The sequence below is a fragment of the Nicotiana attenuata genome, chromosome 1, assembly GCF_001879085.1.
Source record: "Nicotiana attenuata strain UT chromosome 1, NIATTr2, whole genome shotgun sequence".
In the NCBI taxonomy this organism is placed as follows: Eukaryota; Viridiplantae; Streptophyta; class Magnoliopsida; order Solanales; family Solanaceae; genus Nicotiana; species Nicotiana attenuata.
This window is the reverse complement of record NC_031989.1, coordinates 70,891,937-70,904,950: the sequence shown is the minus strand read 5'-3', so window position 1 is coordinate 70,904,950 and position 13,014 is coordinate 70,891,937. Positions and strand designations below refer to the sequence as shown.

General features: G+C 35.9%; 2 protein-coding genes across 2 annotated transcripts; one reads left to right on the top strand and one right to left on the bottom strand.

Moving 5' to 3' along the window:
• LOC109228434 lies at positions 784–3,085 on the top strand. The gene is made up of 4 exons (XM_019393542.1): positions 784–1,304; positions 1,669–1,925; positions 2,000–2,183; positions 2,300–3,085. The coding sequence occupies exons 1-4, from the start codon at positions 948–950 to the stop codon at positions 2,900–2,902; spliced, it is 1,401 nt and encodes a 466-aa protein (XP_019249087.1). The 5' UTR covers positions 784–947; the 3' UTR covers positions 2,903–3,085.
• LOC109228450 (thioredoxin-like protein YLS8) lies at positions 3,324–10,063 on the bottom strand. The gene is made up of 2 exons (XM_019393543.1): positions 9,815–10,063; positions 3,324–3,815 (listed from the first exon to the last, which is right to left on the bottom strand). The coding sequence occupies exons 1-2, from the start codon at positions 9,932–9,934 to the stop codon at positions 3,507–3,509; spliced, it is 429 nt and encodes a 142-aa protein (XP_019249088.1). The 5' UTR covers positions 9,935–10,063; the 3' UTR covers positions 3,324–3,506.

Below are 13,014 nucleotides of genomic sequence, written 5' to 3'. Positions count from 1 at the left end.
ACTATGCAATAGCTATAAAAGCAGAAAAAGTAAATTTGTATTGTCTTGGTATGTGTGTTACAATATCCCTTATCAAAGAGAAAAGTTCTATTTATATAGTAGAAGAGTTTCACCCCTAGTACAAGTCTAAAAAGGGTAAAAATTCTCCTCCCTCGTTAATTACTTATCCTTAGCCGCCATCGAGCGAGACCTGTGCCGTGATATCCGGTTGGTTCCGGATATCACAGCCCTTTATCTGTCGCCTACAACCGTTCAATGCGCTTCCCGAAGCCTCAGAACTCGTCCCGAGTCTAGGGTGCGTCATCTTATCAGGTCCAATGATGAGCACTCCATCCGGGCCTTGATACAAAAGTCCCAGCTTCGATTTCGATCTCACATATTCATACTCTTACTTCATTTGGTCACTCTTTTTTTTTCACACCATGTGTAGTCTTTGCAAAGACTCTTTGGCTCATTAATTTATTCCATCAAAGTTATATTTATTGGCTCTATTCTTACCAATATAATGTAACATTGCAAATGTAATTGTGCTGCGTTACCTGAAATCATGTACGCTCTAAAGTATATATTTAGTTTTTAAATCGAGCTAAACTCACACCAGAATACCGCAACCACCTCGCCATCTATACATAGGTCAGCTTACACTTTAGGAATAATCCAAACATGTTCATTAGGATCGTAATTAGCTCAAATTAAATACAAAAAAATACGAGGCTTTACACATTTTTATTGGACTACTAAAACATTTTCCTGAGTTAAATATCTACTGAACTTTCAAAATAAAAACAAGAGTAAATAGATTGACCGGTTAGTCTCTTCTCAAACTCTCTTGTGATGTGAAATATGCTAATATCTTCCACACAAAAAAAATATCTGCCCCAAGCCAAAAAGAAGAAAACCTTACTCTTTCCTGCCACTTTTTTCCTCTCTCCCCTCCAACAGAAACAATGCATTCTGCAACTCTACCAATACAAACCATTCCCAACAAAAGCATAAACAAACTTCCAAATCCAAGGACTCCACTAGCAAATTCATGGAAATCCCACAACAATATTAATATCAATACAAATAAATCTCTCATGATATGCAGAGCTTATTCTTCTTCAATCACCGACTTTGACCTCTATGATCTTCTTGGAGTTGATAGTTCATCTAACCAGGCTCAGATTAAGCGTGCCTATAGGATGCTGCAGAAGCGATGCCACCCAGATATCGCTGGAGCATCTGGTCATGACATGGCTATTGTCCTCAATGAAGCCTATGCTCTTCTTTCTGATCCAATTGCACGTATGGCTTATGATAAGGTCAGTTAATCCATGTACATGGTGGAAAAAGTAGTAGTCTTTTGATTGTTAAATCACTTTTGTTTAGTATTGTGCACCTTGTATAAAAATCACTGCTATTCCATCCATCTCGGACGTGCTTTAATTTATGGATCCTACTAATATTGCTTCCGATTCGGACTATGTATACATATGCAAAAGAAACTTCACGTCCACTGACTTTAAATTCACGATAATTCTTAGGTAGACTATGCCTATCTTCTTTAAGAGAAAAAAAATTCTTTCCCTCACTTTCCTTGTTACCTTGTATTATCCTAAAAATTGGTCTTTAAATCAGCTTAAGCACATCCTTTATTGATGTTTCTCTTGTAATCAAAAAATGCAGGAACTGACAAAAATTGCAGACTTAAGGGGGTACACAGGAAAACCTTTATATTCAGCATGGTGTGGTCCAGAGAATGAAGAAAGAGCTGTGTTTGTTGATGAAGTCAAGTGTGTAGGTTGCCTAAAATGTGCATTATTCGCTGAAAAGACATTTGCTATTGAATCTGTGTATGGAAGGGCCAGAGTAGTTGCTCAGTGGGCTGATACTGAACCCAAAATTCAAGAAGCTATAGATGCATGTCCAGTTGATTGTATATCGTAAGACAATTTACTAATTGGGAGTTCAAACATTGATAGCTAATTGCTTACTTCTTTCTGACATGTTCTCATAGGGTTGTTGAGAGGTCAAACTTGGCTGCACTTGAATTCCTAATGTCCAAGAAGCCGCGAGGCAATGTTAGAAATGGTGCTGGCAATACTGTTGGTGCTCGCACCTCGAATATATTTGATGATTTAGACAAATTTCAAAGCAGATATCAAGATGCCTTGAATAAAGCTTCCAAAACCAACCCTAAGGTAACCCTTGTTCTGAATATATTAGCACAAATGTTCAAATGTGATAGTGATTTAGCCGGTGACATGGCCAACAAGGGTAACCTCTGTTTAACATACAACTCTTTACTATATTCCAGGCTTCAGATGTACAAAAAGAAGCACGAATGTCAGCATTTCAAGCAATCCGAGCAATGTCAAATTGGTTCTACTGGCAATCACCAACTGCAGAAGCTGTCCAGGCTTTGGTACCAGTTAAGAAAAGGCTAATTGAACCCGACATTAAGAAGCTCAGAGCTGCTGCAGCAGCTATGAAACAAGCCAAAGCAACAGTTAATCAAAGGTGCAACGATGAGTATTGGTCTCCATCAACCCCTGCACTTCAAGAAGCAACAAACACTAGTTTTGTGGATGAAGTTTCCTCGAATGTTTCTTCTCCCAAAACACCGGTAGAATTCTATGATGAAGCTTTCTCACCTAAGGAGAAACTTCAAGGCAATCCCTGGCTCTGGAGAGTGCCATTCGCAACAGCAACAGCAGCAGCAACTATAGTTTGGATAAAACTTGGAGAAGAAGCAACTGTTATACTCAACGATCATATTGGTGGTTCTCTAGCATTAGACATTGTCAACAGCTCATGGCTGAGGGTAATTCTTGCAGGTGCTACATGGTATATGATTGGTATGGCTCTAGTGGAACTTGTGGGGTCTCTTCAAAGTTTTTTTGGGAACGACAGAAAATAATGAACATTTTCATTCCAGAAGACAAGTGCAAGCAGATAAAATCTTGCAACATAAATGTATAGTTACTATATGGCCTAATCAGTGACTGTCCCAAGGGCCTCAAAGTCAGAAAAACAAAGCTTCACCTATGAGATTGCCTTGCATTCCACTTTACATATTTACGAGGTAAAACATTAAGAAATACATAGAATGCGCTCAACCACACATATGCATACTGAGAAGTTAGACGCTAAACCCTTCCATTACCTAATATCCTGATCAGACTTTGTTCCATTATAGAAATTAGAGTTGTAAAATGCTTATTGTAGCGTTAGCAGAACTGATGGTAATCGTTGTAAAGAGTAGAGAAACTAAAAGCTGCCTGAATAGTTAAATCTTCTCCCTAATCAACTCGTTCACTTATGGAACCTAGCACATGCTGAAGCCGAAACCACAAAAGCACAATTTCAAAACAGTCAATATAATTTATCATAACATGGTTTGAAGAAGACTAGAGGTCTTTCCACTTGCAACTAATGGAAAGTTATTGTACACTTTCGGGTCTTGACAGCTGATTCAGTTTAATCATAAAGTATCTTATAGCTCACTACAATATCACAGACACTCAGTAACGATACTTGGTAGAGTAATCTTTAGGTGCAATAACTAGACCACGACCCTTTCTCGCGCCACGGTACACTGTCTCAACAATATCAATGAACTCTTGTTTATCTTTGAGAGCCCAGTTGATCTTGTTATTGTTTCCTGTGCCAAGATCAATCATGATGTGCTTGTTCCTGAAGAAGAACATGATGGTGGATGGATCGTACAACTCATACATTGTGTTAAAATCAGGGACCTCCGTGATGTCCACCAGGTATATGACAGCAAAATTCTTTAATGTATCTGCAACTGAAGCCAGCACCTCGTCCATCTGAAACGCCACAAGAAATAACCAGCTAAAACCAAATAGAGTTTTACAAATTTTATAGCTAGGGAAAAATGTGTGTGCCAGAGGGGGGAGGGGGGGAGGTATCAATGTGCCACTGTGAACCCTCCTCAGGAGAAAAGAGAAGCCAAATCTATCTATCTATCTATCTATATAAAACATGGAAAATAGGAGATGAGTTGGCACCTCTCTTTGACCAAGAATCCTAATTATCTATTATCTCAATTTTTTGGTTTTTTTTTTTTTTTGGTCCTCTTTATAACTACAACAAAGAATTGTAACAGTGAGGTAACGAACAGTCACAAAAATTAAAGCACATAAAGTGTCTATTAGATAAAAATATAAACAATCCGTTTGCATTTCCCTAAAAAAGCTACTCCCTCCGTTCAATTTTACTTGTCCAGTATTATAAAAATAGATTTTCACTTTTACTTGTCACTTTTAGCATATCAAGTTATACCCACATCATTAATTACTCATTTCAAATTATTTTCTCTAAACCATTAAAAATATGCATCAATTAATATAGGTGTAAATTATGCCCTTCATTTATTATTTCTTAAAGGGCGTACAAAGTCAATAGTGGACAAGTAAAAGTGAACGGAGAGAGTAAAACAAAACGTCTCTTCCTCTTCTTTCCATTAATTTTCTTAATTATTCCTCTTTATTTATCTTCTTTCCCACAAATAAGTACACGTACAATCAACATTCCCAGAAACAATGGGGAATTCCAATCGAGACTGATTGAAAAGAACGTCTCTTCCTCCTTTTCCCATTAATTTTCTTAACTGCTCCTCTTTAATTTATTTTCTTTCCTACAAACAAGTACACATACAGTCAACTTTCCCAGAAACAATGGAGAATTCCATGCGAGATCTATTGAAATGAGATTTCAATTACTGAAGAATATGCATTTGCAGTAGGTAACTCTTCTATCGACAGGGTCAATTTGTATATGTTGGAGAATAATTGGAGTGCCAATACTAAACACTTTAGGTATATTAATTGTCGTTATAACATTTTGCGTTAAAACGGTTTAAGTATTGATCTTTTCCTTGATGTGGTGTTTCTCTGTTCATGATTTTTATCATGTAGTCCAATAATAGGCACGCTCACCTTTAGGGCATAGCCTTCCTCTTTGTGTTTCTTTGCCATTTTTACATTTTCTTTTCCAATTTTCTCCATGCGTGGCTCTTTTGTTTATCTGTATATTTCTAATTCTCAAAATTATCTTTTGCACATGCACACGTAATTTGAGACAGTTATTTCTTATTATGAATATCTTTTATTCATACGTAATTTGAGATGGTAAATTTATAGAATTAAATCTCTACAGAACATGAAAGTCTTTCATCAATAAAATAGAAGCATGAAGGTATTCAAGAGTTCTAGGCGTGTAATAGTCTCCATTCACCATTATTTTCTGGGACTATTGCACTGTTGTTATTGACTTTGAGGTAGTGAAGTTTTAACAGCATTTGATGCTTAAAGAAAGTCAAAGTATTTAATAATTTGGTTCTTTTCTCTTTCCAAGCCTTTATATATTCCATGTTTAAAGGAGGTGGAAACTCTTTACCTCACTCACGTTACATCACTCCTCCAGTATGAGATCAGGATCATTTGGCGGTATTACATCAATCTACTAATGCTTCTTAAAATTGCGTATTGCATAAATCTACTGATGCTTCTTAAGACCACGCGACACGCGAATAAATTTACTAGTGATGTTATATTACTGAGTAGTAATGCATCAATTAAAAATACCACTTATGCCCATATTATCCCAAACCTACCAACCACCCAAAAACCAGCTTCCCTGATAAAAAAGAGAGAGCTCACAGTACAGCCTTAATTACTTAGCTCACAGTACAGCCTCAGAGCAGAGACAAGTTTAGCTTACAATCTGTAGTTTTAGTTAGAAAATGAAGGGTATATTGAAAGTTCAGGGGATTTAAGGCAGCAAATAGTCAAGCAACAATATGACTCACCAGTAGGTGGACACTCAAGTCAAGTAGGTACATTAAAGAGAGTTTCCTGGCCTAAGCTTAAAGAAAATGTAATGTCCTATGTGAACTATTGTGAAATGTACCAGAGAAGCAAGGAAGAAAAATACCCTACCTAGGGCTTCTACAACTCTTTCTTTATGATAATGGTGTTCGTGCCAGCTTGCACTTTGACTATTGCACCAGGTACCTGATATCTCCCACCAGCTCAAGTACCGGTAACTCTGTCACCAAAAGGCTTAGACAGATGCGAAGAATTTACCTAGTGTTTTTTTATCTCCGCCGGAGCTTGAACCTGAGAACTAACAGTTCTCCAGCCTAGGGCTTCTATAACTCTTACCCGTTCCTGAGCAGGTTTGGATGCATAGCATATTAGTGCAGACTTCATAGAGGTCCAAATCACAAGGGAAGGGCACCATCTTTGTGGTAGTAGACGGCATGACTAAAGGGATAACAGAAAGCTAAAATGAACTCCTGAAACCATCCTTTCTGATAGAAACGGTATATTTTTATTAACTGCTGGCAGGAATTGTTATTTTAAATTAATGTGGACACTGCTAAGTTTCAGCACAACTTATCACCCTCCATCAGAAGGACAGACGGAGAGGGCGAATAGATGTAATATTGCCCGTTTGAGATGTATGACAGCTCATAGACCCAATCAGTGGAAGGAATGGCTTGGTTTAGCTGAATGGAGGTGCAATTCAAACTTCCATAACGGTTTGAATTGCTCCGACACGACAGATTAGGTGCCGCATCCATGTCGACATGACACTAGTATGGGTGTGTGGGTATGGGATCCGTACCGAATTTGGTCAAACAATTTTGGGTACTTTGACCACGACAGGTGAAAATATGCAAGACGAGATATAATTTCATTCCCGAAATCAGAACCAAAACTAGGGTACATTTGATGAAAACCACATACTTTATCTAGCAAATCAATCCTTTACTTATCTACAGCTTGAGAATTAAAAAAATCCACACTTTACAAGCTATATGTAAGTATTCCACAAAATTTCTCATAATTTAAAGATTTTTTTACTTTTTTATTTTACTTTTAGCCGAATACCCGCACCTGTATCCGTACTAGGATCAGTATCCCTGAATCTTAGAATTTACATATCGAAGATCCGACCTCTAGATCTGCACTCGTGTCGGACACCTGCACCCATGTCCGAGCAACTTAGATGACCGGTGAATCTGGAGGCTAACGTCCAAAGGCCAACGCAGGAGATAACCAACCATCTCAAGCAACCTTCTTTTATTTTATCCTCAATGGGTGCTACTTGTCCCTTCTCGATAATATGATCATTTTTAGGCTAATCTAATCTTGTACCAACACACATCAATTTTAGCATCCACATTTATGTGACACTCATCTTGTGGATGAGCAGTGTTGCTAAAGGCAAAAAGCTCTAAAACGCGCTCCAGGTCAATTGGGGTTTTAAGCACAAACGCAATTTAAGTGTGGGCTTTAGCAACAAAAAATGGCACAATGAAAGGAAAAAACAACAATATATATGTAATTTAAGAAAAAAGTAACAAATTCATTTGTAATATTTTTATTAACAACTAATATACTTATTTGCCGATTATATTTGTTGGTTAGCACTGATCGATTAAAGATAGAACTCATAGGCAATGCTTCCACACATCATAGTGCCTTGTCTACACTGAAGCCTAGCTTAAGCGAGGCGAAGCGCCCTCCCATTTTAGCTGCCTATTATTCACTTCCATGTAACACTAATGGTCTTACAACTGTTCTATAGAGCTTCCCTTACTAGTTTCGTCAATTAGCATAATATCATTAGCGAATAGGATACACCATAAGAACTAGGGGCGAATGCAGGATGTAAGGTATAGGTTCATTTGAGCCTAGTAAATTTGGATTCAGTAAAAAAGTACAAATAATTAATTTTGAACTCAATTAATCAAATGAGTTAAGGTAGAACCCTAAACTCGATGCCATAAAGTTTAAATTTTGGATCCGCCTCTAATTTGACCTCATCTTACATTGAGGTATAACATGTTGTGGCTCAATGTCAATCCTTGCCATCTTGTTGTAAACCCAAAGTTATGGTAACACTCGTTTTTACTAATTATTCCTTGTTACGAATTTTCTATTCAATTTCTTGCAAATTAGGAACAAGATGAAATTCAAAAATTGGTCAAAGGTTTGGGTGATTGACAGGAATGGCCCCATAAGGGGTTGGTCTTAGCTAAATATCTCTAAAATTAGCCCTATCTAAAAAATGTCCCCCGGTCCGTACTCAAATATTATCCTTCAGCATTTTTCTACCAGATTGATAGAATTTCTGCTATATTCACTCTACCTATCCGTTAAGTTATTCATCAAAGTATATCACGTTGGCATGATTTTGTTCTTTAGAGATTTCCCTACCGGATTAGTAGAGTTTAAGCTACATTTCTACCTATTTGTTGTTCATCGAACTTTACCATATTGGCATAATTTTGCTGTGTTGTTTTAACAAAGTGTTCTTCGAATTTGCAACTTTAATTTTGACCAAACCACCCTAAATCTACTCCAAATGATGTCAAATTTGAAACAAAGCTTCTAAATACCAACAAAAACAATCTTCAATTATCAATTTAGTCAAATAACACCAAATCAAAAGGACTGAGTTTATCTTCTTCAACACTTTATAAGGTCCAACAATGAAATTTTGAGCTTTTTACAGTAAATCACCAAAACTCGATGTTTGAACTAAGAATTTAACATAAATTATCAACAACAACATACCCAGTGGAATCCCCATGTGGGGTCTGGGGAAGGTAGTGTATACGCAAACCTTACTCTTGCCTAGCACCTTGTGAAGGAAGAAAGATTGTTTTCGATATACCCTCGGCTCAAGTAAAGCATAATTCCAGCATTCATGGAAAAGAGAGACAGTAGCCACAGGATAGGAACAGTAACAATAACAACAAAATACGATAATTGAAACAAAACAACAATTGGTGAGATTAAAAAATAAGAAAATATCTTTTAAAAAAAATAAGAAAATACGAATGTAATACCAGTAATACTGGTATGGAGAAGAAAAGCGCCCGCCTACCTACTACCTTAATCCTCGACCTCCACACCCTTCTATCAAGGGTCATGTCCTCAGTATGCTGCAAATGTATCATGTCCTGTCTAATCACCTTTTCCAAATACTTCTTTTGCCTACCTCGCCTATTCTTACATCCATCAACGTTAACCTCTCACGCCTCCTCACTAAGGCATCTGTGTCTCTCGTCTTGACATGTCCGAACTACCTCAACCTCGTTTTAAATATTGAACCATGATGTTCAAGTGAAAAAAGGGGGGGGGGGGCACATTTCGTTAAGGCAGTCAAAAATAGAAATATTCCGCCAAGACCAGTCCCGTTATGGGACATAGCGTGCAATTTTTTGAGCGGTTTTAACCCAAACAGCTTCTTCCCCAAGCCCCTTTTTTTACCCACCTAAAATATGGGTAGATGGATTGTGGAGTGTTCAACCAGCCCGAACCATCACCCTGTGCCCATTTTTCCTCCACTAATTGTAATAGACCTTATTCATTAAATCCCAGCTTCCATCCGTTAATTGCAATTGTATTTCTGAATTCTAATATGAAGAAACATTACAGAAATTTTAGACCCACTACAAATTGATTATCCTAAGACATTAAACAAACAAAACTCGGAATACCTAAAACTTCTTATCTACTAAAAATTAAAAAGACTATACAGCTGGTTCAACGGACCATAAAGCTGAAATCAAAAAAGAATTATGGTGAAAACAGTTGAAATTACAGTAATCAAGAATACACAAGAACCTAGGGTTTCCCGAACAAACTAAAAAAAAAATCCCCAGCAAATTATTACCCAAAGCAATAAACCCATAATTTACTAAAACAAACATCCTAGAACCACAAATATATGCACATTGTTTCCTATATGGGGATGCAAAAAGAGGGAAAAAGGCATTAGGGCATACCTGCATGCAAGTTTCGTCCCAGTCATGGCCGAAGCGGATAATGACGAGGCGTTCCTCTTCTGCGAGAATGGCCTGATCCACCGCCCATCCCGAGTGAAGGTGAGGCAGCAAGTACGACATCTTTCTCTGATCGCTAGGATAGCAAGGGAAAAGTAGCTCAAAGGAAGGGTTTTGGTTCTCCTCGATTGGTATAAAGGTAGAGAGAAGAAAATATCTAATACAGTAATAGCCTCGCACTTTATTTTTTAAAATGGTTTTTATATCCTAAGCCTCTCTGCCTTTGGAGCGCAGGCAGAGTACGCGTAAGGTTGGGTACATACTCCTCTCCCCTCTATTATTGTTGCAACTTTTGTGTGCTGGAGTATTGGGCGAAATTCAAAAATAGTCAAATTTACAAGTGCTAATTGAAAAATAGTCAAAGTTTTAAAAGTAATTAAAATTTAGTCACTTTTAATGTAAAGATAAATTTGAACAAAAATACTATTCAAAATACGGAAAATATTTCAGCACAATATGTTGGACTTCCAGCATAATATATTGGAGTTCCGGTATAATATACTGGTCCAACATAATATATTGGAAGTTCATTCACAAGTGCTCCAATCTCCAGTATATTATGCTGGAACTTTCTATGTGTTGGAATTCCAGCATAATATGCTGGAAGTTCATACATAGGTGCACCAATCTTCGGTATATTATGTTGGAACTTTCGTGTTGCAGCACAATAGTGACTATCTTTTAATTACCAGTTCGGAAACTGGCTAACCCGTGCTATTTTCACTAAATATTAACTGATTTTTATACCCAGGGGTGGATCTACCTTAGGCGAAATAATGTCACGTGACACCACTTCACCGGAAAAATATGTATATATAATTAAAATGCAGAACTAAAAATAGGGTAAATAGAGTAAATGTGACACCACTTGACACATTGGTTGCGTAGCAGATTTGGTCAAGCGATGCAGATGTTTCGGAGATGTCAGAGGTTCGAAAGCAGGTAGCTTCATTTTCTGTTTTAAATTGTTTTTTTGCGTCATGTACAAAATAAAAACTGTGGAGTTTGAACGGCTGACCTATTAATAGAGGCGAAGCCAGAATTTAAAGTTACCGGGTTCAATATTGTAGTTCTTTTAAGTTATAGGGTTCTAAATTAAGAATTTGTACATATTCAGTGAATTTCTTGAGACAAATACAAGGTTTAGACCAAAGTTCCTGGGTTTGGTCGACCCGTAACATATATTGAACGGCTGACTTATTAATAGAGGCGGAGCCAGAATTTAAAGTTACTGGGTTCAATATTGTAGTTCTTTTAAGTTATTGGGTTCTAAATTAAGAATTTGTACATATTCAGTGAATTTCTTGAGACAAATACAAGGTTTGGACCAAAGTTCTTGGGTTTGGTCGAACCCGTAACATATATACTAGCTCCGCCTCTGCCTATTGATGTTACGAGAGAGACTCTCGACCAATATGTCAAGAGTCAAATTTGGTTAATATAGCGATAATAAATTATTTGGCTGATATTCCAAGTTTCTTTAATCTTCTTTTTGTCCTTTGATCTTCTCTCTCAGCATAAACTTGATTAAGTACGATTTCTGGAATCAAATAAATGATAATGTTTTGTGTGATTTCTTGGTTCTTTATATAAAGAAAAATATTTAATATTATTCCTAATGAGACTATTTTGACACATTTCTATAAATGAAGATTCATCGATAAGAGTTGTCGTAATATACCTGAATTGTGGTTTATTATTATGGTTTGAATGGTGTTTTTTTAAGTATGATATTGTTAAAGTGAATTGTTAGTCATTCACTACTTAAAATTGTGACACCGCTTACGAGAAATTGTGCGTACGCCACTGTTTATACCTAAAATATTATCCGTATAGAATGAAATTATAATAATAGCCATCATAAAATATTAATTTGACTTGGGCAATAACGTAGGATAAAAAATTTGCACGTCCGCCCTATAATTAGAAGAAATATAAACTCAATCATCCGATAAATCCATAGCTTTTCCATTTACTCATACTCTTTCAATTTTCTTATTAATTACATTTTGTTAACATTTGAAATAAATTACTTCTAGGTATTCCTTATAAAGTTAGAAGTTTTCAACCATGCATCAAGTAAATAAACCTTTAGCTCCATCTCCCAAATAGATAATCAAGTAAAATATTTATATTCAACAATTATCTTTATTAGTATTAATTTTTATGAAATAACCAAATATTTAAATTTGATGAAATATTTATACTTAATGTACTAATGGAAATGCAAAATTTGCAAATTTTTATAGCGTTAGACAACGTCACTAAACATGCTTATTGAGCTTTCACCATATGCTCAATAGATGACGAAGCATGATGTTCCTATACAAAGAATTCTGAAGTATTAATTATATTTGGAATTCTCAGTCAATGATCTAGGAAAAGAATATCTGTAATTGATCAAACTCATATCTTTAAGGCATTTAATATTTATATTAAAACAAAAGTATCTTTTAATTATGCAAACAACCCTTGAAAGGGTGAACAATTAATTTCAGGTTATTGTTGAATCACTTTTATTTCCTACTAGTCTTAGGGACACGCAGTTGCACGTGTATCCCGCTCTCAATTAGTAATATATTAAAAATTATGTTTTGTGTATAAAATAAAAGGTTTAAACATTAAATTAATAAATACAATGTTTATTGTTCAAAGGTTGAGGGAGAATTTGGTGTTTAAAGCAAATTTGGAGGTGTAAACAACTTTCACAGTTTCTTGAAAAGTTATCTTTTCTCTTCTATTTAGTTTAGAATTTTAGCAATTGAAGAACCTTCGATTACTTCTTGAAAAAGTAGTTTTCCCATTTTTTTTATGATAGGAATTTTAGGATTTTATTTTTTTACTTTTTGTGTAAGTATCAAAGTCAGTTTGTGCATATCTCAATTAATTTTATGGATGCATGTTATTTACGTAACATGTACCAAGTAAATCTGTCTATCAAGGACTATGTTTTGTGTATAAAATAAAAGATTTAAACATTAAATTAATAAATATAATGTCTATTGTTCAAAGGTTGAGGGAGAATTTGGTGTTTAAAGCAAATTTGGAGGTGTAAACAACTTTCACTGCTTCTTGAAAAGTTATCTTTTCTCTTTTATTTAATTTAGAATTTTAGCAATTGAAAAACCTTCGATTCCTTCTTG

What these genes read in the sequence shown, in the direction of transcription:
- LOC109228434 (XM_019393542.1), top strand. Translation starts at nt 948, where the DNA reads ATGCATTCTGCAACTCTACCAATACAAACCATTCCCAACAAAAGCATA. An exon ending in CACGTATGGCTTATGATAAG is followed by an intron (nt 1,305 to 1,668) that starts GTCAGTTAATCC and finishes CAAAAAATGCAG; the next exon opens with GAACTGACAAAAATTGCAGA. An exon ending in TGTCCAGTTGATTGTATATC is followed by an intron (nt 1,926 to 1,999) that starts GTAAGACAATTT and finishes ATGTTCTCATAG; the next exon opens with GGTTGTTGAGAGGTCAAACT.
- LOC109228450 (XM_019393543.1), bottom strand. Translation starts at nt 9,934, where the DNA reads ATGTCGTACTTGCTGCCTCACCTTCACTCGGGATGGGCGGTGGATCAG. An exon ending in GGGACGAAACTTGCATGCAG is followed by an intron (nt 3,816 to 9,814) that starts GTATGCCCTAAT and finishes GTGGCGTTTCAG; the next exon opens with ATGGACGAGGTGCTGGCTTC.